Genomic DNA, 27997 nt, shown 5'->3' on the forward strand with positions numbered 1-27997 from the left:
AACAGTCAATGTTGTCAGGCCAGCGGACAATGGGAAGATCTGGTAGTTGTCTCGCCAGCTCTCGGTCTCTCTGCAGTGGTGGTCGAGGGAAAACCTCTTGAAGGGGAAAACCTTAATCGCACCTGCAGTGGAAGCCACTCTCGTGACACACATCTCTCACGGGGTGAGGGGTGGGGGGCCTCACCTGCTACAGCAGACAGCGCATGGAGTGTGGTCCCCACAAGTAGCATCCAACAATATAAATCTACTGGAGTTATTAGCGGTGTTCAAAGCACTGAAAGCCTTTCAAACACAGCTACAGTGGAAAACGGCCCTGGTCCTGACAAACAGCACCACAGCCATGTATTACCTGAACAAACAAGGGGGCACACACACTCCAGGGCTATCCAAGCGGTCCCAAAACATTTGGTTGAGGGCTCTCAAACACAAGATCTTTCTGTTGTCCCAACACGTTCCAGGGGAACTCAATCTTCTGGCAGATGTGCTCAGCAGAGATTTCCCACTGCCCTTAGAATAGGAATGGTGTCTCCAGGAAGACATTGTGTCCAATGTCTTGGCAGAATGGGGCTTCCCAGAGATCGACCTGTTCGCAACTCAGAACGCCCAATGCCAAGACTACGTCTCCAGGTACTCCCAGAACCGCTCCAAGGAGAACGGTCTCTGGATAACATTGTCAGGGAAATTTGACTCTTGCTGCACAAGGGGCGGTGTGGCTGCTGCAGGAACTTGTTGACTACGGTGGAACTCACTTTACTCTATGTACTTGAGATGAAAAACTGTATTTTTTCTGTGTTCCTTTTAAAGGCTTGTAAAGGCCAATAAAAAAAAATAATAATAATAAAGTTTATGCTCAGCTCCCGCCTCCAACCTAACCCCCCCCTCTAACCCTCCAAACCCACCCCGTACTTCCCTACTCCAGGAACCAGTCACCATGTGGGCCCGCCAACCCTGGTTCACTCATCTAATGGGAATGTCCCTCTCACCACCAGTAAATCTACCCTGCCGGTACTACATGTTGTCTCAGGACAGGGCGGGGGGGGGGGGACCCCTACACCCATGCCCACGAACTGTGAATTTAGCATCTTGGCTCCTGAGGTCATAGAGTTTGGACACCTTCAGCTCCCTCAGAGATGCATGGACATTCTCAGGGAAGCTAGGAAACCGAACACCCGCTATTGCTACTCCAGCAAATGGAAACTGTTTGTCATCTGGTGTAATACCAAGGGCGTCAATCCCATCAATTGCTCACCCACACACATTGTGCTGCACCTAACCCATTTGTTGTACACCCGATGACATCACCCGCGACGGGGGCCTTCGAGGGACCATCGACTCGACGACATCGACGCACTGCGCCCTCTGCCGAAGATTTTTTCCGAAGCAGCTAAAGCTGGATGGAATACATCCTAAATGAGGAATATGTTGGAGGAACATCCAATCGAAAGAACGTTACCAGTTGATAAGTAACTTGTTCTTCTCAACTGGAGAGAGAGAGAGAGACCTTTTTCCCACTCATGTTTTTTTTCTGTGATTTGGACTCTGTGTTTCTTTTGACTTTGGAGTCTGACAAACTCCATAGGCATCATCTTTACAGTGTGACACACAGCACCGTCAGTGCAGTGGCACAGGGAAGTTCTAGAAGGTTTAAATGCCTTTTCTTGGTGGATCTACTGTTTCCAAGAGCAGTCAAATTAACTTTGTAACATTCTAGAACCAGACCCAGCACACCCTATCTTACAATAGGGTGCTGGAGGTGTTACTTAGTAGCCCCTTTGTCTATTGTCTCATGTAACATTTTTATGTTACCCTTTCTACAATTAATGGCTGGTGGCAGTGGTTTACTTTTTCCTATCATTGTGTGTTTCTACCACGGGCTGCAATTGCAGCTGCACTAAAGCACTTATGGGTGCCCATTTTGTCAAAATGGCAAGGTCTTCTTTTTTCGGCATTCCTTGTTGGAAAGGTCCTTCTTGAGATTTATTCTGTGTGCCAAACCAGGTTTGGCCCCTGTGTTCGTTTTTGTCTTTGGCAGGATTCACTGGTGAAGCCCGCCTCTGGCTCCAGCGTATCTGGCAGGGTAGGAAGCGAGGGAAGTGCCTGAAACTCCCTGTGCTTTCTCCTTGGTTACAAGAATGCATCCAAAGGTAATTGGCTGGAGAGCTGTCCTTGGAGGACAGCCACCCTGCTGTGTGATTGACAGCTAAGTTGCTTATGAATGGGAGAAAACTGCATAAAAGACCAGGCATTTTTGCTTGGAAGGCAGAGTCGATCACTGGACTCAGGAATCTGAAGAAAAACTTGGAGACGACTGCTGCAACTCCTGGACCGTTGGTTTGCCTATTGAATCCCTGCTGCAGTTCTGAAGCTACAAATTTGCCTCCACTAGAGAAGACCTGTAAAGGACAACTTCTCCCCTTCGGTTGGTGGGACCAGTCGACCCCAAGACTAGTTTATCTGGATATCCTCTCGGGGCTGGCTGTACTTACATTGCTGCTGCATGAACCGATTGCCAGGGAGAGAAATGCCAGAATCGAGTGTCTTTAATTCGGACCCGACCTCCGGGAAGATCCTCCAGACTCCCATGAAGCAGGACTGACCAAGCCTGAGCAACCGCAACAGAGTGCTGGACCCCAGATGTGAGGAATGTCCATAGTGGTATCAGAGAACCGCAGTGGTGCTATTTGCGAGAGTCGTAATGAGCTGAAACCGCAAAGTGATGCTATTTTGTAGTTTGCCCGTTGCTGTCGCCGACCTTCCATTCGTAGTGCAGGAGTCCCCAGTCGTCGTCCCTCTCGTCTCCACGACTGAGGTTCAGGAACAGGATCTTCTGACCTACACAGGAACAGAAGCCAGTTGGAAGCAGTTTTTCTTCTAACAAAAGGTACTGTGCAACTAGGAGGACTTATCTCTTGTCGTGTAGTCGTGCTAGTTCTCATTTGAGACTGTCCTTGGTTGCATTTGCAGAGTTGCTTACAGCCTTGCCCCTCAGAAGCCTCCCAGCTTGTGGCCCTACCATGATCTCATTTTACACAAACATCTAAAACATTGTGCAAGACTTTTTACCTACCTGCAAGAAGGGCTTCACCTCACCTAGACTTTTGCTCAACTAACATTGGCTGTCCTGGCTCCCTGAAAGACTCATCTCTGACTGTGGGCTTTGCACTTCCCCCAGGAAAGGGTTAAATTACTTTGCATTGGAGGGTTCAAAAAGTACTTGCCTGCTTAAGAATATTTGTTAACCATTGTTTTATTCCCTTGGTGTCTCATTATTTAACACAACCTCGGTGTTGCTCTAAAAGTACCAGTTCTATATTAATGTCCACAGTGTCCTAGTTATTTGTCACCTCAGGGTGTAGGAATAATCTGTGTGCCATCCAAAATGGGTATTTGCTGATTTAAAGAAACAGTGTGTAATTTTGAAGTGAATATTTGTTTTACTTCTATATTGCTCCCTTCTAAAGAAGGCTTATTTAACTGACTGTTAAATTAATAATAGTTTAAACAAGAAACCTTGAGTGTAAGTGTTTATTGGGATACTTGTCGCTGTGAGTCTCTGTGTAACAATCTTGCTGCTCACATTGACCCCTCTTGAGATAAGTTTGGCTGTTAAGTCCCTCTACCAACTTGTGTAGTACATGCTTATACCAAAGGTTGAGTTAACTATTGCCAAGAGGTCAAGGCTGGTGCAGTCTCCACAGTGTACTGCATACAATCTTGCCTGAAATCACTTTCCCCCCATTGTCTCACTGTCTCCAGAGCCCTGGTTCTTTCTAGGCGGGACTACTGCAACAGCCTCTTCCTCCCTCTGCAATTCATCCAGAACAGAACCGCAAGAGTTATCCTTAACCTTAAGCCCAGGTGCCATGCTGAAATCCCCTCACTGGCTCCCCGTGGTTGCAAGGATCAAATTAAAGACCCTCTGCATTGTCCACAAGGCTTTCTGGGGTCTACTTCACTGCAACGTTGTCTTCGTAAATACCGTCCCTACCGAGCCCTCCACTCATTTACTTCCAACCTTCTACGAGTAAGCCCGTTCTCCAAGCAAAGATTTGGAGGGAGATCCTTATCCTCAGCAGACGCCTCCCTCTGGAATAGCCTCCCTCTCACCCTCTGTCTTGAGCCTGATCTTATTAAATTCTGGAAACTCCTCTAGACCTTCCTGTTCTCCTCCTCCTCTCTCCCCCTACCCTGCTAACCTAGCACACCGCTCTTTCATCTCTCCCTCCTCTTCCATACAGCTTGCTGACTGGCCACCTGGTGTTCCTCAGAGTCACGCAGGTCCCTGGCGCCCCCAGTAGTCCTCTCTTGCTCTTGCCTCAGGGCCCTGCACCCTACCCCTTTCACTGCACTTGTAGTAATTCCTAGAGAATCTTCTCTCTACGCACGTACCCAAGTGTCTTCTGACTGGGTGCACTTGGACTCCTGCCCCTCCCTTGCCCTTCCTGCACTTGCACAATCTGAATGCAGCTTTGTCTGAAGATGGTCTCTGTTCTCCCTTGTATTCACCCCTTAATGTGAACTTGTAAAAAACACAGAATCGCTGTCTGGCCTGTTTGCTGTATCTAACAGTTAAATGTATTGTACTCGCTTACTCTACCTGTGCAGACCGTTTATCGTCTCAGAATTTGAAGGGCTCTGAGGGACTGTTTTTCCCCATGTTCCCTCCCCCGTTGTGCGCTTTGAAACCCTGCCTGTGTATAGGTGCTTTATTAATAAACTTTACCATACCATAGTCGCTCCAGATCGTTGTAGGGCACAGAGTTGTCCAGGCTGTCAACTCTTACCTCTGATCCAAGCTGCCCCTTTTGCGCGTCCTTTTAATAGGGTGTCCAACATTGTGTTAATACTTCTAGCATCCTTAACTAGAGACTGAAAGTATCCACAGGAACCTTTGCTGTTCTGCTGCTTCGCGAGACCTTGAGCCTTCCCCAAACTGACTTTTGCATAGAGTTAGGGATCGGACTTTCAAAGTATTAGTTTGCTAAGAGACTGCATCTAGTACCTTAAGCTCTGCTACTGTTAGACTAACCAACCCTTTTCCTTCCTAAGAGACTTTGTGGTTTTGCCAACTAAATACAATTACCGCATAGCTTTGTCTGTGCCTGAGTGCGCAGTAATACCGATAATATGGTAGAACTGTCATTAGTGTCAAACTCTGTAACAATTGTACCGCGAGCAACTACAAACTGAGCAGTGGCCTTTGAAAAGTATTTATAAGTAATCCTATATGTGTTGGTTAAATGTACTAAGTATTTTAAGAGCTTCCTTGTGTAAATAATAAATATATATTGTAATCTTTAGTGGTGTTTCTTTGGACTACTGTACTAACTGGGTTCAGTGTACTTGCCTACAGCTCACATCTTCCTCTTATGATAAACCTGACTGCTCTGCCACTCTGCCAAGGTTCCATGAGTATTACACACGGATACCAAGAGTTGGAGATTTGTATACCATCAGGATAGTGTTATGAAGTCTTACCTGAAGTGGACTTTATGAAAACTCCCCTAACATTCTGAACTGCACATTCATTTCTTAATAGTAATTGGGGGCAGACTTTCTCCTCTGGCCATTGTCTTCGATGGTCAATCTTGTCCACCCGTTTTAAGGATGCTGTTGCTGTGAAAGGTGTAACTTAAGACGCAAACATGTATTACAGTACTCTAAATCCATGCTATCTCAATTTGTTAGAGTAAGAGACCTGTCTTTGTTTAGTTGTTAAGGGGAGTCTGCTTGCATCTACATTGTAGGGACCTCTACATTGTTGTGTGATGCATCTAGAGATTTACTTGGACATCCCTGACACAATATGATAAATTGTACCTTCACTCTACCAGGTGCAGCGTGCTGCTACGACAAGGGGCAACTGTGATGTCAACCCAGCATGTGCACTTTGTGGCTGTCGAAGTTCTGTGTCTCCAGACCTCTCATATGAAGCTCCTCTTTCAGAGCGTCTCTCTCAGCTTGATTCCTGCGTTCATCCCGTACTATCATTCCCAGACGGTAATGATCCTCTTCAAACAATTATGAATGTTTCAACAACAAACTTGTCTTGTGTGACCCATCGATACGTTGTTTTACAAAGAGTAGCACTGGAGGGAGAAAGATTGCCTACTTTATTCAAGAAGTGATTCTGTAGGATATAGTAGGCAATTGTGTATGTTTAAACATTTGCAAGAGAGGGGTCTATGGCTAGTAATTAAAGAATGGTGTGTGTTGTGGACTTTTTGCAGAGGCCTCTGGTGAGTGCTGTACAGGCACTAACTTAAGGTGTTGCAGATCCCGATGCTAAAAGAAAGCTAAAACTCTTAAAATGGTAGTGGCAGAGCCATCATCTGACTTAATACTAGGAAGGGGATGTATGCTGGCACAAAGATAGTTGTCCACATGCATAGCCATAGAAAATACACCATAATACAGGTGTGCTGACAAATATACACATTTATTAATGTTATACATATATATACCTCTTAGTCATGTAAATACAATACACACAATAAAATACCATTTGTATTATAACAGTAAATGTCAATTCAGACACTCCACAACACTATACTAAAAGGTAGGTCCACTATCCAAGAATAGGCACACAACATAATGGTGGCCGAGGGAGGAGGTGGTGACCAGACAGAACACACAGGTAAAATACCTAGGGTCTGTACCAAAACAGTACATTGTCATAAAACATGTTAAGTTGGATTTTAAAATCAGTCCTGTTGGACAGATTTTAGTGGGCCACCCTGGTTATGGTAGACAAGGAGACTGAGCGTTTATCCAAAACCCAATCAAGGTATAGCAGACAGCAGTCATCGCTTAGTCTCTGGAGAGTGTGAACGTGGCATGGCACGGGGCCCTCAATGAGTCCACACAGAATGACACAATAGTTCAGCTTAGACAGTCATACATTTATTTGTATTTGTTTAGACGTTTAGAACACACACAACTAGCAGGTAGTAATATCACTGCATATCAAACAATTTCTGAGGTTTGTGAATCTGCTTAGAATGACATGCTGTGCAAAAGCTGACATCTAGTGGTAGGTGCATAGTATTGCATTCTAGTTTTCGAGTTTCAAAAAGGGATGTCGACAGGCTCTGCTTGTAATACTATCACTGTGCGACGTGCGTTGTACCCATGATCCTTCGCACATCGAGGTCCCTCAGATTATTTTATTCCGCCTTGTGGTCGTTTGCATGTGTGCAGCTCGTAGCCCAGCTGCAAAGGTAGTTTGCAGTTTAACAAATAATTATAGTTTCTATTTCGAAAGTCTGCTTGAAGATCGATCCTCCAATGTCCGGCGACTACCGTCTGTAGCTTTGACAAGCGTCTCCTCAATGGCCGGCTGAGGCCTTGCAGTAGGGAGAGCAGGAAGGGGGGCCTTTACATTTATTTATAGAATTCCTCTTTCTGCTGTGTTCTCTACTGAGTTCTTTCTAGCTGCTGCTAAATTCATACAATATTATGGAATGGACACCCTTGAAATGTTGTCCTTCCTGCATTAAACAATTTTGCTGGAAAGATGCACACCGGGTGTGTAACAGTTGTCTTCCACGCGATCACGCTTAATGGTGGTTTGATTCCTGTACGCCTTTTAAGACAAAACCACTTAAGAACAGGCACACCAAGCTGTGGCAACCTATGCCATGCAGGCCGAATCCTTTTCCCCCACTGGTGCTGTTGGGTCGGATGAGGAAGAGCTCAGCAGCTAAAGCTCTGTTTTGGAAGCTGAAGTCTTATTGGAGGAGTCTAAGTTCCTGCGTGTCTGTCCCCAGGCCCACTAGGCGGGGGCGAAAGCTCTGCTATGGGGAATTCCACTGGCGAAATTGGCACGCAAAAAAACCTACAGCCCCAACCCAACCTTAGACAAAGTCGTAAAAAGGGGCTTTAAAGGAAACTGAACTTTGGTCGAAAGAGATCGAACCCTCGCATTCGAAGTCCGCTTCGCATTTGCTGCATGGCTCTAATTCTACTGAAAAATTAGTAATCGACTGCCTCTTCGGACCCATCACACAAAGAAAGACGCCAAATCGCCACCACATGCAGCTACACAGCTGTCTCGGCCCCCGGTTACCACTTCTGGAACTACTTGTACTACGTCTATAGAGTATTTGTCAAAGTCCCTACAAGGTTAAAGTCTGTTCATCCAGATAAAATTGTATTTCGTCTTCCTGAAGTTCCATAGACGAATTTGAAAAGGGTATGCACAGGTTAACTGAGTTTGTAACATTTATGGAATAGTATCCCATTAAGCAAAATACCTTGTTCTGTGAGGAGTGTTAGGCAATGTTTGAATGCAGTACCCTATGGGAACACTAGAAACAACTATGACTACAGGTATATGCAACCCAACTTTGGTATAAGCTCGTACTACACAATTCGGTAGCGTGTTGAGCAGCCAGGCTGATCTCCAGAGGAAAATGTGAGCTGTAGTGGAGTTACACAAATATTCACTGTTACAGGTATTCAAATAAACTCTTACACTCAAGGTTTCTTGCATAAACAATTATTAATTTACCAGTCAGTTATAAAGCCTTCTTCAGAAGGGAGCAATGGAATAGTAACACACAAATATACTTCAATACTGTACACTTCGAGTTTCTGAATCTGACAAGACCCTTTTGGGATGGACCACAGACACAACCTAAACCCATAGGTGACTTCAATAACAAGGGTGCTGGGGACATTAATATTTTACTTTTGGCATTCAGAACACGCTTAAAAGTTGTCAAAAGGTAAAGGTTGTTAGAACACAAGAGATCACAAATTTCTTAAGCAGGGCAAAACACTTTTAGAGTCATACAATTCAATAGGCTAAGCCAAAGTCAATGAGCAAAAGTCTTGGGAAGGATCAAGCACTTCTGGTAAGTAAATGGAAAAGTCTTTGCACAAGTTCTTAGTCTTTGATGAAAAGAAGAATCAAATGTAGCGCCACAAGCTGATTAGACTTGTGAGTTGTGGAAGTAACAAGCACTTCTACAGTAAGAGGCAGGGTCTCTTAGACTTGTTTTACTGTACCTTGGGAAAGGAGAAAGGATGTAGCGGATGACTTCTGTTCCTGTGCAGCTCTGCAGATTTCACTGTTAGTGGGCCTCAGTCGTGGGGACAAGAGGGAAGGCGCCGGGGGGACTCCTGCAATGCACTGGGACTGTCAAAACCCACTACCAGCAAACTTCACATTCAGGGGCTGTTTTGGATTTCAGCCACCACAGTTGGCAGCAGCGCGGTTCCTGGCTGTCAAGGTTGACTTTATTTGCTTCTGGGGTCCTGCACTCTGCTGAGGGGACTCAAGCTTGGTTAGTCCTGCTTCGTGGGAGTCCGGAGTATCTTCCGAAAGCTTTAGACCAGCTTAAAAGTAACGCACACAATCTGGTGTCCCTCTCCCTGGCTATACGGTTTCCTGCAGCAACTCTGAGGAAATTCAACCGGCTCCGAGATGGGTGTCCAGGTGGCTTACTTTGGAGTTGATTGGTCCCACCAACTCAAAGGGAGAAGTCCTTGCAGGGGCTTCTCTTTCGATACAAACTTGGCAAGTTGGCACTGCAGCAGGGCTTCACCGGGCAAACCAACGGTCCAGGAGTTGCAGCAGGCATCGTCTTCAAGCTCTTCTTCGCTTCCTTCGTCCAGTGGTCGACTCTGCCTTCCAAGCCAAAAGACGCCTTTTATTCAGTTCTCTCCCATTTATTCCAGCCTAGCTGTCACTCACCCAGCAGGGTGGGCACCTCCCTTACTTCCTGCCTACCCCAGACACTCTGGAGCCAGAGGCGGGTTTCACTCCTGAAGCCTGCCAAAGGCGAAATGAACAAAGAGACCAAACATGGTTTTTCTTGCAGAGAAACTCTCTAGAATGACCTTTCCACAACGACATGACGAAAAACGACCGGGGACAATTTTGTCAAAGATGGCTCCCGCGGTTAGCGTTACCGGAGCTGCGAACAGCCGCGGTAATTGCAAATTATGGTAGTTCAGAACGAAACCAGTGCCACCAGCCATTCTGTGAGGAAAGGGTAACATAAAAATGTTACAGGATCATTCGGACACAGGGGATACTAAGTAACCCCTCCAGCACTCTATTGTAAAATAGGTTGTGCTGGGTCTAGCAAGTACACTAAGTAAAGTCAGTTTCACTTTACTATTCTGGGAAACCGTAGTTTCTGATGCGTGTTAAACTGCTTAGAATCACATGCTCTGCATATGGTCCGACATCCAGTGGTCACCGCGAAGTTTTGCATCTGGTCTTTCAGGGACCGAAAGGGGACGTCGGCATAGGCGTGTCTGAAACACTATCCCTATCGTGACTTTTGTAGTACCCAAAATCCCTCACGCGCCGAGGTCCCTCAGATAGTTTTTTTCCACCCAGATAACTGGTCGCCCTATAGCAGAGCTCTTCATGAGACATTGTTTATCTTACCGAATTGTCGGTTTTATTCCCCGTTAAGTCACTTCGCCCATCAAGAACATCTTCGACGAAGACTAAGGGGGAATCGTCTACGGCTGTGGGTTCCGGAGCCTAAGATCCGGCTTTCAGACTACCACGTGGTCGGGCCTTCTGGCCGACCTACACAGTAGGGAGAGTGGGCTCGGGGTTTGCCATACTGTTATGTCTTTCCTCTTTTCCACTGCTTTCCTTTTTGGTCTGGTCACCCTTCCCTTATGCTATGGCAAGGACTCGTTTAGATTCTGCCCTGTGTGTAGGGTCAGATAGAATGACGACCACATGTCAGTGGAACGCTTGTCTCCCCCTACAGCACCACGAAAAGCGGTGTTGGGCGTTTAAACTCCTTAAACCTAAAACCCTTAAGGAGTGCCGGTTGAAGCGGTGGGCCGCGTATGGAATGTCACGCGTGGAGCCTCCCTCCCCTGCCGCGACACCAGCCGAAAGTGACGGGGGTACATCGGATGACCAAACGTCCAACGCGGACGTTAGACCTTGAGGCAGACTATTCTAGGGCCGCCACGCCCCCGACCCTTCCAGGCTCGACTCCGGTCTTGCTACAGGGACCACACCCGGTGACAGGGGCGTACAATTGCACCGCACAAAGCACACAACCCAAGCGCCCCCCTCGACGACTTCGTCGAAGAAGGCGAAAGCGCCAACGGGTCCGCCGGAAATTTCGGCGGTGCCCACGGATCGGTTTGATCCGAAGCCTTCCCCCCATCCGCAGCAGCGCATGACGACTGGGCGTAGCAAACATAACAAGAGCGCTAATCCCCAAATTACACGCGCCGAGACTTTAACAGTTTCCAAGGCCCATACAGGCCTGAAAACTACGAGTAGGCCTCTATCCGAGAAGCCATCTGCTGGCCCTTCTGGAGCCGTGGAATACATTTCCACTGCCGACACATCATCAGAGGCGTTGTCTCCCGAAGATTCGGTGACTATCCATAAGAGCATCAATTGGAAAACTTTTCCACGGATTTGGAAGACGATCCCAGAGGAGATCCTCTCAACGCCTCTTGGCGGAGAACACTGTTCCTACTCAGCTAGGTCCATTTGGGTCATCCAAGTGGACCACAGAGCAATTCTAGGGGTGTATGGATCGGCTGGAGCAGTTTTTCAGGGCTTCTGATCAGATCAACCTCCGCCAAAAAAAAACTTGGTTAGACCCTAACCCCTCCGACCCGCTTTATATCAAAGGACACACAATCCCAGACTCGCTGGTGGTGACCAACACTCGCAAGAGAGCAGGGGTTCCCCTTGCCACGGGAGAGTCACCCCCGGACAAGGAGTCCAAAAGGTTGCATGCCTTAGGCAAACGGGTTACGTCGGCGGCGGTCCATACCGTCCGGATTGCCAATAACACGACGTTCCCAGCAAGCTACGTCGACGCCCAATGGAACCTACTCCAGGAAGGCCTTCAAGAGGTTCCGGAACCAACCAGAGCCAAGCTTCTCGCCATTGTCTCGGAGGGCGAACTTGCCAATCAGAATGTGGTAAAGAATACCCTGAACACTGCAGAGACAGCAGGCAGGTCTCTCGCACAGGGTACTCTCCTAAAGAGGCACGCGTGGCTGCGCACGTCGGGCTTCAGGCCTGAGACCCAGGCATTCATTATCAACAAACCCATCGTAGAGGCCAACCTCTTCGGGAAGGTGGTAGACGATGCCTTGGAGACAACCAAGAAGGAGCACGAGACTATGAAGTCGCTGCACCAAATTTCCCAGAAACCCTCTTCACAGAGCGGCAGTAATTTTCGGCGGTGCTTTCGAGGACAAGCCTGCGCCGCTCAAAACAATTTCAGCATGGGCAACTTCAACTCAAGTCAACCAGCTGCAAGCCCCACTTACTACCCCCAGAGGGGTCAGAAGCGCGTAAAGAATAGAGGCAGAGGCCCCAATTCCAGAGGAGCGTCAACTTCGGCTCAGAAATCACCAAGTCCAGGGTCCCTCCCATGTCTCCCCGGTTGGGGGGGTGGGATTAACATCTTTCCTCAAGGCATGGGAGGGGATAACTTCAGACCAGTGGGTCTTAAAGACGGTCGCCATTGGTTACTGCGTGGAATTTGCCCGACCTCCACAGTTCAGACCGCCGAAACATCGATGCCTTTCTGCAGATCCTGATCGAAGAGGTGGAAGCGCTGCTGGGAAAGGACGCCATAGAAGCTGCCCCGATTCATCAGGTAAACAAGGTTATCTATTTAGTGTACTACTTGTACCCAAAAAGAATCTCACCATGCGTCCTGTTCTAGACCTGCGCCCAGCGAACAAGTTCATAAAGCCCCAGAGGTTTTGCATGGTAACACTGCAAGAGGTGATCCCATTGCTAAATCAAGGGGACTTCATGACAATATTGGATATGAAAGATGCATACTTTCATATTGTAATGCTGCCAGCACACAGAAAATTCCTAAGGTTCGTGATTCAGGACAAACACTACCAGTTCAAGGTACTCCCCTTCTGCATAGCCTCGGCGCCAAGGGTGTTTACCAAGGTCCTGGCAGTGGCAGCGGCACACCTGCGCAGACTTTCAGTTCCAGTTTACCCTTACCTCGACGATTGGCTCATCACGGGGGACTCGTTCGACGTTTGTTTTTCGAACACCAAACAAACAGAAGATCTACTGTTCAGCCTGGGATTTTCTATAAACGAAAAGAAATCCAGCTTATTCCCCTGCCAAGTAAAACAGTTCTCGGGGGCTCTAATTCGTACGGAAGACGGTCTAGTCTTCCCTTCCAGCGAGAGGGTTCAGAACATGCTCTCTCAGGTTCCTCAGTGTGTAGCCAGTCGAGAGGTGACGGTACGCAAAGCTATGCATTTGCTAGGGATGATGGCCTCATGCATATACTTGGTTCCCCACGCGCGGCTGCGCATGCGTCCCATGCAAGAGTGGCTCAACAGCCAGTGGTGTCAGGCCAGCGGACAATGGGAAGATCTGTTGTCTCGCCAGCCCTCGTTCTCTCTCTCTGCAGTGGTGGTCGATGTTCCAGGGGAACTCGATCTTCTGGCAGACGTACTCAGCAGAGATTTTCCTCTGCCAGAAGCGTACGAATGGCGACTGCACGAAGACATTGTATCCAGCGTCTTCTCAGAATGGGGGGTTTCCAGAGATCGACCTGTTCGCTACACGGGAGAACGCCCAATGCCAAGATTACGCCTCCAGGTACCCCCAGAACCGATCCAAAGGGAACAGTCTCTGGAAATTTGTCTACGCTTCCAGTCAATCGAACTACCCACGTTCTTCCAGAGACCTACTAACATGGCCCAAAGAAGCTTTCACACACTAGACCACTGAGGAAAACTAAACCATTCTTTGTTTCAGTGGCAGCTGGTAGAAAAGGGGACCCTGTCTCTAAATCGGCAATATCAAGGTGGATTGTCAAATGCATCACACTGTTACACTCTTGCAAAGAGAGAACTACCCTTCAAGCCTAGAGCACATTCTACTCGAGGCACTGGGGCATCCATAGCATTCATTGCAAATGTTCCCCTAGAGTCCATTTGCAAAGCGGCAACCTGGAGTTCTGTACACACCTTTTACAAAACACTATTGCCTAGACACTCATTCTAGGTCTGATTCTCAGGTGGGACAAGCAGTACTAAGACATCTTTTTTCTACTGTTCCTTCTCACAACCCACCTCCAACTCCAGGTACTGCTCGCTAGTCTATGCACAGCATGTGATTCTAAGCAGATTAACAAGCATCTGAAGACATGCATTACTTACCGTAAAAGCATTTCTGATGATTAGATTCACATGCGCCCTCCCTGCCTCCCCGCTCGGGGTGGAAGGAACATAGACTTCTTACTACTTGCTCTCTTCATGTACTCACTCACTATAGCCTTGGGCTCCCTCATGGCAGAAAAAATACAATTTGAGGGACCTCGGCGCGTGAGGGATTTGGGTACTACACACGTCACGATAGGGATAGTGTTTCAGACACGCCTATGCCGACGTCCCCTTTCGGTCCCCGAAAGACCAGATGCAATACTCCGCGGCTACCACTGGATGTCGTACCATATGCACAGCATGTGAATCTAAGCAGATACAATCATCAGAAATGCTTTTACGCTAAGTAATCCATGTCTTACTTGGTTCCCCACACGCACCTGCATCCAGTGCAGGAGTGGCTCAACAGCCACTGGTGTCAGGCCAGCGGACAATGGGACAATCTAGTGGTTGTCTCGCCAGCCCTTGTTCTCTTGCTACGGTGGTGGTCGAGGGACAACCTCTTGAAGGGGAATCCTTCACCGCCTCTGCAGTGGAGGCCACTCTAAATACAGACTCCTCTCTCACAGGGTGGGGAGCTCACCTGCTTCAACAAATAGTGCACAGAGTTTGGTCGCCAGACATCGCATCCAACCACATAAACCTGTTGGATCCATTAGTAGTATTCAAAGCACTGAAAGCTTTCCAGACACAACTACAAGGAAAGACTGTCCTGATCCTCAAAGACAGCACCACGGCCATGTACTATCTGAACAAACCAGGGTGTACTCGCTCTCCAGGGCTATCCAAACTATCCCGAACTAAATTTGGAAGTGGGCTCTCAAACACATGTTCCTATTGTCGCAACATGTTCCAGGGGAACTCGATCTTCTGGCAGACATACTCAGCAGAGATTTCCCACTACCAATGGAGTACGAATGGCGATTACACGAAGACATCGTCTCCAATGTTTTCGCAGAATGAGGCTTCCCATAGAACAACTTGTTCTCAACTCTGGAGAATGCTCAATGGTAAGATTATGCCAGAACCATTCCTAGAGGAACGGACTCTGGATAACATGGTCAGGGAAATTTGTTTACCACCCCCTCACCCCGACTCTCATGCTCAACAAGATGGACCATGAACCAGCCTACCGTGGTTCGCGCATCTGCCTTTCCCTTACAACATGTCGCAAGACAAAGGGGAGACTCTTCACCCATGCCCGCAGACATTGAATTTAGCGGCCTGGCTCCTGAAGTCATAGAGTTTGGGCACCTGCGGCTCCCTCAGAGATTAATGGACATACTCAGGGAGGCAAGAAATCCTAACACTCGATATTGCTATTCCAGTAAGTGGAAACAGTTTTTCATCTGGTGCAACTCAGAGCATCAACCCTATTGACTGCTCGCCCACACACATTGCTTTGTACCAAACTCATTTACTTGACTCGGGCTTGGTCTTTAACTCTCTAAAGGTTCACTTAGCTGCTTTCAGCGTACACTACATCACAACAAAAGGTGTAGTTGTGGACGATACCAGTTATTAAGGCTTTCATGGAGGGAGTAAAAAGAATTCACCCTCCCATTTCTAACCCAGCTCCCGGATGGGACCTAAATGCGGTGTTGACTAGACTTATGGGGGTCTCCTTTCGAGCCCATGCATAGAGCAAGTCTCAAAGATCTCACCTACAAAACTGCCTTTTTAACAGCCATTCATTCCATTTGGAGAGTCAGTGAACCTCAAGCGCTCTGTTCCTTTGTAACAGTTCACAAAGATAAGGTGGTTCTGTGCTTTCACCCTAGGTTTGCGCCCAAATTCATTTCAAAGTTCCATGTGAATCAGTCCATAGAACTACCAACGTTCTTTCAAAACCCCTCAAACGTGGGGAAAAGAAGCCTGCCCACGCTGGCTGTACGCAGAGCAGCCTGTTTAATCTCTTTCACCTAGAGGCCCAGCATGGAGTTTCCTGTGCGGCTGCCGAGCTTGCCGCACAGGCTGACGCAGTGCAAGCTCTACAGCCGCACAGGAAGCTCCATGTGGGGCCCCTAGGTGAAAGAGATTGAACAGGCTGCCACCATAGAGAGACAAGCCTCCATTGAGAGGACCGCACAGATCCCCTATCACGGCCAGCGATCTCTAAATTAGTGCCCGTAGAAGTAATTTACCTATAGCACAGACTCCATACCGTACAGCTCCCCGTCCTGATGAAGCCCGTGTACAAGATGAGGCACAACAAGCCCACCTAAACGGCTGAAACACCCCGGTGTAGACTCACTACCCCCAACTACAGTGCACTGACACTGTCTAACACAAAGAATTATTGTTAACATTTCTATGTTACCATGTCGAATTGTTTTTTCTGTATATTGTGAGATGTGAATTCTCTGAAAAAAACCACCAAGATTGAGTTTGTCCTACACACACAAATTGGCTGTCTTGCCAAAAAATATTTGGCTCTGTGTGCTGTAAATACTTTTGTCTTAACTTCCGGTTAATCACCGTTTGATGTTGTATCTCTGTAATATCCATTTTATGTTGATTTATATAACTCTAGACATAAAAAAACAAGATTTGCTCACAGAGTATTAAAAAGTGACTGTTCTTGGATATGCAGAGGGTGATAAGGAGTAGTAGTACATTCGAGCAAATTTTGTTCGGATTCTCAGGTGGGACAAGCAGTACTAAAATCTTTTCTCTACTGTTCCTTCTCACATCCCACCTCCAACTCCGGGTACTGCTCGCTAGTCTATGCACAGCATGTGATTCTAAGCAGATTAACAAGCATCATAAGACATACATTACTTACCGTAAAAGCATTTCTGATGATTGTATCTGCTTAGATTCACATGCGCCCACCCTTCCTCCCCGCTCGGATTTTAGGAACATAGAAGTCTTACTACTTTCTCTCTTTTCTGTACTCACTCACGTTAGTCATAGGCTCCCTCGCGGCAGAAAAAATACTATCGGAGGGACCTCGGCGCGTGAGGGATTTTGGGCACACTGCACGTCACGATCGGGATAGTGTTAGACACGCCTATGCCGACGTCCCCTTTCGATTCTCGAAAGACGAGATGCAATAGTCTGTGGTGACCACTGGATGTCGGACTATATGCATAGCATGTGAATCTAAGCAGATACAATAATCAGAAATGCTTTTATGGTAAGTAATGCATGTTTTATCCCATAGAAGGTATTTAAACCTTGGGAAATCTGGAAGACATCCCTGTGTCACTGCACTGAGGGTGCTTTGGGGACACAATTGTAAAAGATGATGCCTATGGAGTTTGTTAGACTCCATAACCAAAAGAAACACAGGTCAAATTCACGTTCAAAATACACGAGAGTGTGGGAAAAAATTGTCACTCTCTCCAGGTAAAAACAAACAAGTAGTCCAAGAACCCACTGGCTCCCACCACCTAGGCTACATCTTTCAACTGCCTTGGGTGGAATTACATTCACACACAAACATTCCAATCATTCTACTAACATTCCATACATGACATCACACCTTGCATACACCTCATGCAAGCAGGAAACAAGAAGGAAAGTCAATCACAACAGCATCCCCTTGTCAAAGTTTCTGATCCTGAACCCCTTTGTAGTGCACCAAATAGAAATCATCTTGAAAGCTGTTAAAAGTGTCCTCTTAGATGAAATGAGGTTTCGAATGAGGAGTCGGAGAGACTTGGGAGGTTCACCCTCCATGTTAGGGAGAATTCTCAAAAATGTGCCAATTCCTCTCTACCATAGAGACCCCCAGCAACTTTACTGGATTTTGAGGACTTGAATTTTTAACCTGGGGAGAGTGGGAGACCCTTTTTCCCACTCATGTATTTTTCATGTGATTTTGAACACTGTTTCTTTTGGTAATGGAGTCTGACAAACTCCATAGGCATCCTCTTTTACATTGTCACACAGCACCTTCAGTGCAGTGGCACAGGGAAGCCTTTTTTCAATTTCTTAAAGGTTTAAATACATTCTCTTTGATAACCTACTGTTTCCAAGAGCAATGAAGTGAAATTGACTTTCTCCAGCATGGGGTCTGGCATGGATTCACATGCTCATGAATATTCCCCGTCAGGCTGGGAATCCTCGATTTAAGAGAAAATCAGTTTTTGTTTCTGAACTGTCTTTCTCTTAACCAATCTCTGGTCTCTGGGTTATACTGCCCCCAGCCAATGACTGCCCTCTACCTAAGCCCCTCCTGGCAGCCATCGTCAGATTTTTACTGCACGTTCAAGTGTTGAGTCCTCGTGCTGTAGCTCTCAAGCTTTTACTGTTTTGCATTTTCTCTAAGAGTTTTGCTCTATTTTTCGGTCAATCAAGCCTGAAGCTCCATCGATCCATCATCTGACGGGGACCCATTTTCGGAACCTTCTACGCCCCTCAAGGGTGGTTTTGTTTTTTTCCATAGAGTTCCCTTCTTGGAGGATTCCAGAAGATTCTTGAGGCCTACACAGCGTGGACATGACCGAGGATAAAGGAGACTCAATGCCTCTGTTCATGGTCTGCCCAGGATGCGGACTGCGGAACATCTTCTTAGACGATGGGCCCTCCCTGTGCCTTTAGTGCCTACATTCAGACTGCTCACACATGGAGGAGGCCTGTACGTTCTGCATGGACATGGTGCCACGCACCATGAAGGACCTTCGCACGCGGCTCACCAAGTGGCTGGATACGAAGACCCCGGCGGTGGGTGAGCCACGGCAGCATGCTTCTCCCAAGAGGAAATCTGAGTGGTCTTCTAAGACCTATGAGGGCGCTCCAGCAACGGGGGCCCAACATGAGGCAAAGCACTGCAAGTCCGCGGGCACTGGGAGTGCCGTTGGTACGGGCTCTGCGGCAGCCAGGCCGGGCGCAGCATCACCGACCCGTCAACCACGAGCTAACACTCCGGCTCAATGAAGAAAAGGAAGTCCGACCACCCGGGTAAGCTTCTGGAGAAGGCCCAGTGAACTGACGGAGAAAGCCAAGGGGGAGCGTGGCGCTGACCCCCCGCCCCCCAGTGAAGGTCTCGACGCGCCCAGGGTCGTGAAGGCCTAGGTTTACCAGGCAAAGGAGTCTATTGAGGGAGTGGTGGCGGTGAGGAACCGGAGGACACCACGCAACCGCCGCCGCGGACATCCTACAAGCTCTGCACACCCCGTGCTCAGAGATGAGGACATGGATTCCTGTGCCTCGGATGGGCGATCCAGCAGCACCTGGACCTTCAGGGGACCCCCCGCCTAAGGAAACGAGTCCATCCGCCTCCACCCTACCATCCTTCACCTCCATCCCCTCCGGAGATGGCGACGACTGGTACGGACGATGGAACGGACCTCCCGTCGCCGGTACCCAGGGCTTTTCCACCCAACAAGATCGGTTCATTCCACACCATGATCTCTAGGGCCTCGGAGCTATTTCAACCGAACCCTGAAGAAAAGGAGGGATTACATTATCAGTGCAGAGAGGCCAAGAAGAAGACCATGCTCTCGATCTCTCTGTTGGATGACATTTGTGATGGACTGTCCCACCTGAAGAACCCCGTCCTCGGCCCCGGCAAAGACAGACCGGTACGAGAAGAAATGCACGGTGCCAGACTCTGCACCGAAGTGTCTACGATCTCAGCCGTCCCTGGACTCCGTTGTCTTGGCAGCAGCCAGGAAGAAATCTGCAGGGTCGGTGGCATAGACTTCCACTTCCCCACCAGACGGCGAGGGAAAGAAGCTAGATGCCATGGGACGGGTCATCTCGTCGGTGGCAACGACCATTAAGGCGGCCAATGCTCTCGCCATTGTGGCCCGCTACGACAGGGAGCTTTGGTTTAAGATCGCCCCTCTCCTGGACTTCCTTCCAGACAGCAAGAGGGCAGAGGCCCATGAAATCCTACAAGAAGGCGAGGTGGCATCGGACCATGTCATCATGGTGGCCACGGACTTGACCGACGCCGGCTTCCGCCAGATGGGCAACAGTTTGCCTTCGTCGGCGAGGTTGGCTGAAGGCCACCAATTTCTGTCAGGATGTCCAGACAAGGGTATTTACATGCCCTTCGGGGACAACTTGTTCAGCAAGACGTTGGACGAATCTCTGCAAGCCATCAAGGCAGATACCGAGACGGCTCGTTCCTTGGGCACACTCCAACAGCGATGGCCGTTCTTTCGGGCCTCCGGCGGCAAGTCCTATGGTGCCTCCAAAGGATTTGGTGGCAACTTCTCCTAGTACTGTCAACCACCCCGTTCCTCGGCCCAGGAAGCCTACAGGGGCTGCAGCAAAGCCGGAGGAAATCGTTGTTGCCAAGACCCCCAAGGGGGGACGTCCGCGACGAAGCAGGAATGAACCGGCCGTGATGTCGGGGCCCCCACGCGAGTACCCCGGTGGGAGGCCGGCTGCCGAACATTGGCGCGTGGAAGTCCATCTCCGACGGTTGGGTGCTGGACGCCCTGGCCCACGGACACACCCAGGAATTCCAAATGAAGTGTCCCTGCGTTCCACCAGTGGCCAGGCAAGAAAACCACGTCCCACAACTGGTTTAGAGGTATGAGCGATGCTGAAAAAGGGCGCGATAGAACTCGTCCCGAAGAGGCTCCGACGTGTACTCGCAGTACTTTCTCGTCAGAAAGACCAGCGGTTGGTGGCCCATCCTGGATCCCCGCCGCCTCAACAAATGCATCCAGTCCCAGAAGTTTCGGATGGTCACCCTTCAGCATGTGCTGAGACAACTAGAAGGGAATTTCTGGTCATTGCTGGACCTGTAGGATGCTTATTTTCACATCCCCTTCCACAAGGGGCATCGAAAGTTTCTACGCTTCCTGGTCCAGGTGCAGCACTGTCACTTCAAGGCCCTTCCCTTCAGTTTGAAGTCAGCACCAAGAGTTTTAAAGTGCTTGGCGCCGGTGGCGGCGTGGCTGTGCCTGCAGAGGGCCCACGTCTACTCCTACCTCGACGATTGGCTCATCCGAGCGAAGTCAAGGGAACTCACCGCCGCGCACACAGTGAGGAGCGTCCGCCTGCTCAGGGAGCTAGTGTTCTCGATAAACTACGCAAAGTCCTGCTTGGTGCCATCGCAGGACCCTCTGTTTCTGGGGTCCAGGCTCAACACAGTGTCGCGCCTGGCTTCGCCATCGGAGGACAGGATAAAGGCCATCCTGGGCAAGGTACAACATGGACCATGGAAATTGCCAGGGTGAGGTCCATCAAGTCCCTGCTCGGCATGATGTCGTCGTGCATCTACCTCATTCGGCTGTGCTGGCTGCGGGTGCAGTCGCTGCAGGAGTTCCTCGACGCCCGTTGGAGGCAAGCGGCTGGAAGCTTAGACGACAATATCACACTCGACGAGACATTCCGTTGAGCAATTCGGTGGTGGGGCGTCCACGCGCCTCTAGCGGCGGGCACAGACTTCCAGACCCCAGCACATCAGGAGCTGGTGACGACGGACGCCTCCTTGGAGGGATGGGGCGCGCACACCAGAAATCTCCACGCAAGAGGCCTTTGGCTACCGGAGAAGTCGTTGCACATCAACGTCCTGGAGCTCCGGGCAGTGTTTTGGGCCCTCAAATTGTTCCTTCCGTCCCTCAAGAGCAAGGTGGTGCAGGTCTTCGCCAGCACCACCACAGTGTTCTACATCCGGAAGCAGGGGGGCACCAGATCCCCGGCCATCTCCAAGGAAGCGCAGGATCAATGGCACTGGGCCGTCGCCCAGAAATGTTCCTGGTACCCTTTCATCTGGCAGGAGTGTAGAACACTGTCACCGACTCGCTCAGCATTGAGCGGCGCTCTTGCCATGTGTGGGAGCTTCGGCAGGATCAGGTGGACCTACTATTTCGATGATGGGCAATTCCCCAGATCTGTTTGCGACGGCGACGAACACCAAGTGTCAGAGGTTCGCCGGCAGGTTTCCCCAGCCGGGGAGAATGGGGGATGCATTCTCCTTCCCCTGGGATTGCTCGTTCCTCTATGCGTTTCCCCTGTTGCCGTTGCTTCTGCGACTCATCAGTCAACTCAGACGGTCCCAGTGCAGGATGATCCTCGTTGCACCGACTTGGCCGAGGCAGATATGGTACCCGGACCTTCTGGACATGTCGGCGTCCCCTCCAGTCAAGAAACTGGTGGACGCAGATCTTCTCACTGGGGAAGTAGGCGCAAATCTGCACCACGACCCAGGCTCATTTAACTTGCAGGCCTGGCTCCTGCAGTGCTAGAGTTTGGTGAATACGATCTCCCGGCGGACTGCAAGGAGGTGCTTGCCAAGGCCAGGGCTTCGTCTACACTGAAATGCTACGGCCATACGTGGAAGAGGTTCGCCGTCTGGTGCCATTCACAGAAACTCGACCCTCTACGGATTACGGCCCTGCAGGTGCTGCCGTATTTGCTGTCGCTGTCCAAGGCAGGGTGGGCCCATGCTTCCATCAAGGTTCATCTGGCGGCTATCTCCCGCTACACCAGAACTCCGGGGCGGTCGTCATTGTGGTCACACCGCCTTGTCAAGGAATTCATTAAAGGACTTTTCCGTTTGTTCCTGCCGGTGAAGGCTCCGACCCCAGCGTGGGAGCTCAATGTGGTGCCAACTAGGCCCATGGGTCCCCCGTTCGAGCCTATGCATTCAGCACCGCTGAAGTTTTTATCGTGGAAGACCGCGTTTCTTGTGGCCCTCATCTCCGCACGATGAGTGGGAAGAGATCCAGGCCCTTTCTTGTAAACCACCTTAATTGACATCGCACAAGACGAGGGTGGTGCTGCGGATGCACCCCTCTTTCATGTCCAAGGTGCTGTCGGACTTCCATCTCAACAAGCCTTTGGTGTTCTTCCTGTCGCCGGCTGAGACGACTTTGCACTCGCTGGATGTGGCTAGAGCGCTCAAGTTCTACGTGGACTGCACAAAGTGTTTTCGGAAGACATCACAGCTGTTTGTGAACTCTGGCCCTGTGAACCATGGGAAGGCCCTCTCCAAGGCTTCAATTTCCATGTGGCTCTCCGGCTGCATCACCCATTGTCACCGGTTGGCAAATCGACCGTTGCCTGGCCGTCCGAGAGCCCATTCGACCAGAGCGGTCGCTGCAACTACAGCGTTACTGTAAGGTGTGACCTTGTTGGACATCTGCAGGGCTGCTACGTGGAGGCCGACACACACCTTCACGAAATTCTTCTGCGTCGACCGGGATTCCAGGGAGGAGTCCGGAGTCGGCTAAGCAGTGCTGCGCAACCTGTTTGCTTGAAGTTGAGCCTGGTGAGGAGGCAAGAGATGCTTAACGTTAAGATGTTGAAATGCTTAATGTTGAGCCTTGCCACCTCCCGTGGTTGTGCATGTGTGTACTGCTATGTATTTATTCATGAGCATGTGAATCCATGCCAGACCGCATGCTGGAGAAGGAACAAGTTTCTTACCTGTAACTGTTGTTCTCCAGCATGGGTCTGGCATGGATTCACATGCGAACCCTCCTGCCTAACCCTCTGCGTCTCTTCTCTTGGTCCTACTGCCACTTTATGTGCTTCCAAATCTGAAGATGGCTGCCAGAGGGAGGGGCTTAGGTAGAGGGCAGTCATTGGCTGGGGGCAGTATGACCCAGGGGCCAGTGATTGGTTGTGAGGAGAAAGACAGTTCAGAAACGAAACTGATTTTTTTCTTTACTGAGGAGTCCCAGCCTGACGACTGGGAATATTCATGAGCATGTGACTCCATGCTAGACCCATGCTGGAGAACATCAGTTACAGGTAAGTAACTTGTACCTTACTTACATTTGTAACTTCCTAGACCCGGCACACACTCTTACAAGAGGGTGCTGGAGGGGTTACTTAATATCCCCTTTTTCTAGTTTCTCATGTAACATTTTTACGTTACCCTTTCCTCGATGAATGGCTGGTGGCAGTGGTTTACTTTTAACTACCGTGGTGTGCTTTCACCACGGGCTGTATTCGCAGCTGCAGTAAAGCACCCAAGGGTGTAATTTTTGTCAAAATGGCCCCAGTCTTATTTTTTTCGCCATTTCTTTGTGGAATGGTCCTTCTTGAGATTTACTCTACGTGCCAAACAAGGTTTGGTCCCATTGCTCGTTTTGTCTTTGGCAGGATTCACGAGTGAAGCCTGCTTCCGGCTCCAGGGTGTCTGGCGGGGGCAGGATGCGAGGGAGGAGACAAGAATGCACTCTTGGGTGATTGGCCAGCTGACTGTCTGGCAAGGAAAGCCACCCTGCTGGGTGACTGACAGCTAGGCTGGAATGAATGGGAGAAACCTTCATAAAAGCTAAGGCTTTTTGGCTTGGATGGCCGAGTCGGCCACTGGACAAAGAAATACGAATAAGAACTTGGAAGAGACGCCTGCTGCAACTCCTGGACCGTTGGTTTGCCCGGTGAAGCCCTGCTGCTGTGCTGAAGCTCCTAATTCGTCTCGACTAGAGAAGCCCTACAAGGACGGCTTCTGCTCTTGAGTTGGTTGGATCAATCAACTCCAAAGTAAACCACCTGGACCTTCTCTCAAAGCTTGTTGAATTTCCACTGCAGTCGCTGCTGGAACCGAATAGCCAGGCAGAGGAACAACAGATCGTGTGTGTTGCTTTTAAGCTGGCCAAGAGCTCCAGGACGATCCTCCGGACTCCCAGGAAGCGGGACTGACCAAGCCTGAGCCACCTCAACAGAGCGCTAGACCCCAGATGCAAGGAAAGCCTATCTCGACAGCCAGGAACCGCGCCGTTGCTATTTGCGGTAGACGCGAGGAGCTGAAACACCGAAATGCCACTTGTTTGAAGTTTGCCAGTTGCGGTCAGTGACGGTCCCATTGCAGTGCAGGAGTCCCCAGAAGTTCTCCCTCGTGTCCCCACGACTGAGGCCCAGGAACACCCGGATCTGCATGGCTGCACAGGAACAGAAGCAATCTGCTGTACTTCTTCAACCTAAAAGTACTGTACAGTCTAAGAGCACTTACCTCTTGTTGTGCGACCTTGCTTGTTCTCAGCTTGAAACTTGTCTTGGTTGCTCCTGTAGAGTTGCTTGCATCTTCTACTACTCACAGGCCTAACTGCTTGTGGCCCTACATTTGATTCTACTTTTGCTACAAAGATTTCTAAAACATTGAGCAAGACTTTTACTTACCTGCAAGTGCTTCAGTTTACCTTGACTTTTGCTAACTTAACATTGGCTGGCGTGGCTCCCTGACTTACCCTTCTCTCCTCTGCTTATGTGTTTTTTCCTTCCTTCTAGGAAAGCGTTAACTGACTTTGCGTTTGGGGAGTGGGGTGTGAAGGTGTGGGGGACGGGGGGGGGGGGTTTAAAATGACTTACCTGATAATTGTGTGGACACTTGTCTTATTCTGAAACCCCTTTTCTTAACACTCCTCTCAATAATATTCTAAATGCAACAGTGATATATTAATGTCCCCAGCACCTTAACTATGGAAGTCACCTGAGGGTGTAGCAGTGTCTGTGGGCCATTCCAAAGGGGTATCGTCTGATTTAGAAAACTAAAGACTGTGTATTTGGAAGTATATTTGTTTTGCTTTATATTGCTCCCTGAAGAAGGCTCATTCAAACTGACTGTTAAATTAATAATTGTTTATTCAAGAAAACTTGTGTAAGAGTTTATTTGAATACTTGTCACTGTGAATATCTGCAACTCCCCTACTGCTCACATTGACCCCTCTTGAGATAAACCTGACTGCTCAACACACTACCAATCTGTAGTACAGACTTCTACCAAAGGTTGGGTTCCTACTGCCAGGAGGTCAGGGTTGTTGTAGTGCACCCAAAGGGTACTGCATACAATCTTGCCTAACAGAGCCCTTTATCCAATGCATTGTTTTCAACAACTGCCGTCCTCTTCCTGGTACACACCCCAGGGTCCACAATCTACCTGTCAAACCTCTCAACACTGGTTTCAGATGAGGCAAAGGTAGAGATGCACTCTCTAGAGGCTCCCCTAAACCTGCCATAAAGTGATTTTTTTCAATCACGGTTCCCTCCCATGTATCTCCAGTAGGAGGTTGAATATCATCATTCACCCACGCATGGGAGGAGATAACCTCAGACCAGTGGGTGCTGTCTACCATCAGACAGATATTGCATCAAATTTTTACCAAAACTGTTACCATCCGCCAAGGCACAGAAGGATGTCACGAGAGCGTTGGCTCATTCTGCAAGTGGAAGTGGAGAAGTTACCTCAAAAAGGAGCTGTAGAACGCTCATCCCCTTTCTAGAGGTAAGCAAGGGTATTTTATTCTGTGTATTTCCTTGTAATCAAGAAGTGCTTAACCATGCGCCCTGTATTAGATATGCTTCCTCCAAATCAGTATGTCAAGCCACAAAAATTCATGATTACTGCCGTGCAGGAGGTAATCCCTCATCTAAAAAAAAGGGACTACATGGCAACATTGGATATGAAAGATTAATACTTTTATTTCAAGGTTCCCAGCGCACAGAAAGTTCCTGATTTCACGTTGGAAACCCACTATCACATCAAAGTACTACCATTTGACAAAGCCACAGCGCCAAGAGTGTTTCAGGGCTAGAAAGTGAGTGGAGCTGAGAGCTATTTTGCTCCTACTTCTAGCATATTAGAGCCTGGTTGGCTTGAAACCAACAGCTACCAGGATCTACTTTTGGCTCCTAGGGCCAACTGGTGCCTTCCAAACATGTAAAAGCAACATTAACTTTGAGTATTTGAGAATGTTAATTTAAGAAAATTAGAATGCTTCTAATACACATTTAAACATAATGGTTCATACAAAATGGACAAACACATTTCTGGTAGCACCTGGGTCCCGTGAGATGGGTCCTGCCGACTGGGTGATGCCTGACACCCAGGAGCTTGTTTCAGCTCATGCTCATTGATCATTTCGAGCGTTGTGTTTACCGAAGCTCCATCAGTGGTGGCGGCCCACCTTCGCAGAACGTCCATTCCAGTATATCCTTATTTAGACGACTAATTACAGGAGACACACATCAAGCATGTCTCAAGAAACCATTATCCGACGATTTCAGCTAGGGTTCTCCCTCAATGCGGAAAACATCTCATGTCAAGTCAAACCATTTTTGGGAACTGGTCTTCCCCTCCAAGGAAAATGTATAGCTAGTCAGATACCCATACGCAAGGCCATGCACCTGCTCGCAATGATGGCTTCCTTCATCTACCTAGTGCCTCATGCCTGCCTGTGCATGCATCCGATGCTAAAGTGGCTCACAAGGGGATTCTAGAACTGCCAGCTCCATGGATGGCTGCCTGAAGGCTGAGCTCCTGCACCCAAGCTGAATATCTGCTCTACAATGGGTGATGTTAGTGTACCAGACCCAAAGCAACCAGCTAAACGGCAGAAGGGGGATGGGGAGAACCTCCCTGGTGAGAGTAGATAAGATTTTGAATCTGCTGACCAAGCTGACATCAGATATAACTGAGATCAAGGAGAAGGTTTCAAAGGCAGAAGAAATAAATGTAGAACTTACTTCACATTTCAACAAGTGGAGACTCACTTCAGTGAAATGGATGACAGAGTTCTTAAATTGGAGAACCAAATAAATGATTTACAGACTAGAAATTAGAGACTGTCCTTGAAGATCTCGGAACATGAACATTTTTCAAGACAGAACAATGTAAGGATTGCTGGTCTTCCTGAAGACATGGAGAGAGGCAAACCCATGGAGTTCATTGAGAAAACCCTAATTTCCTTACTTAAGTGGGATCCTAAAGTAAACCTGCAAATGGAGAGCGCACACAGGAGCCTGGGGCCTAAGCCAGCAATGCTCAAAGGCCCAGACATTTTGTGGTGAAGTTTCTCCATGAAAGAGTTGATTTTGAGAAAAGCAAGGGAGCTGAAAGACCTTTCTCTGGGAGGACCTAAGGTGGTGATATTTGGTGATTTAAGCCGGGATGTGCTTGATAAAAAAAAAAAGGAATTTG

At 48.8% G+C, this 27997-nt stretch overlaps 1 protein-coding gene across 4 annotated transcripts in view; it reads left to right on the forward strand.

Moving 5' to 3' along the window:
* KANSL1 (KAT8 regulatory NSL complex subunit 1) overlaps positions 1–27997 on the forward strand; it is a 1100309-nt gene that overhangs the window by 819541 nt on the left and 252771 nt on the right. For all 4 annotated transcript variants that reach the window (XM_069634095.1, XM_069634096.1, XM_069634094.1 and 1 more), the window contains one exon: positions 5835–6000. In XM_069634095.1, coding sequence (XP_069490196.1) covers positions 5835–6000 — 166 coding nt within the window. The remainder of the gene's footprint in view (positions 1–5834; positions 6001–27997) is intronic.

The sequence above is a fragment of the Ambystoma mexicanum genome, chromosome 13, assembly GCF_040938575.1.
Source record: "Ambystoma mexicanum isolate Mex_15411 chromosome 13, UKY_AmexF1_1, whole genome shotgun sequence".
Lineage (NCBI taxonomy): Eukaryota > Metazoa > Chordata > Amphibia > Caudata > Ambystomatidae > Ambystoma > Ambystoma mexicanum.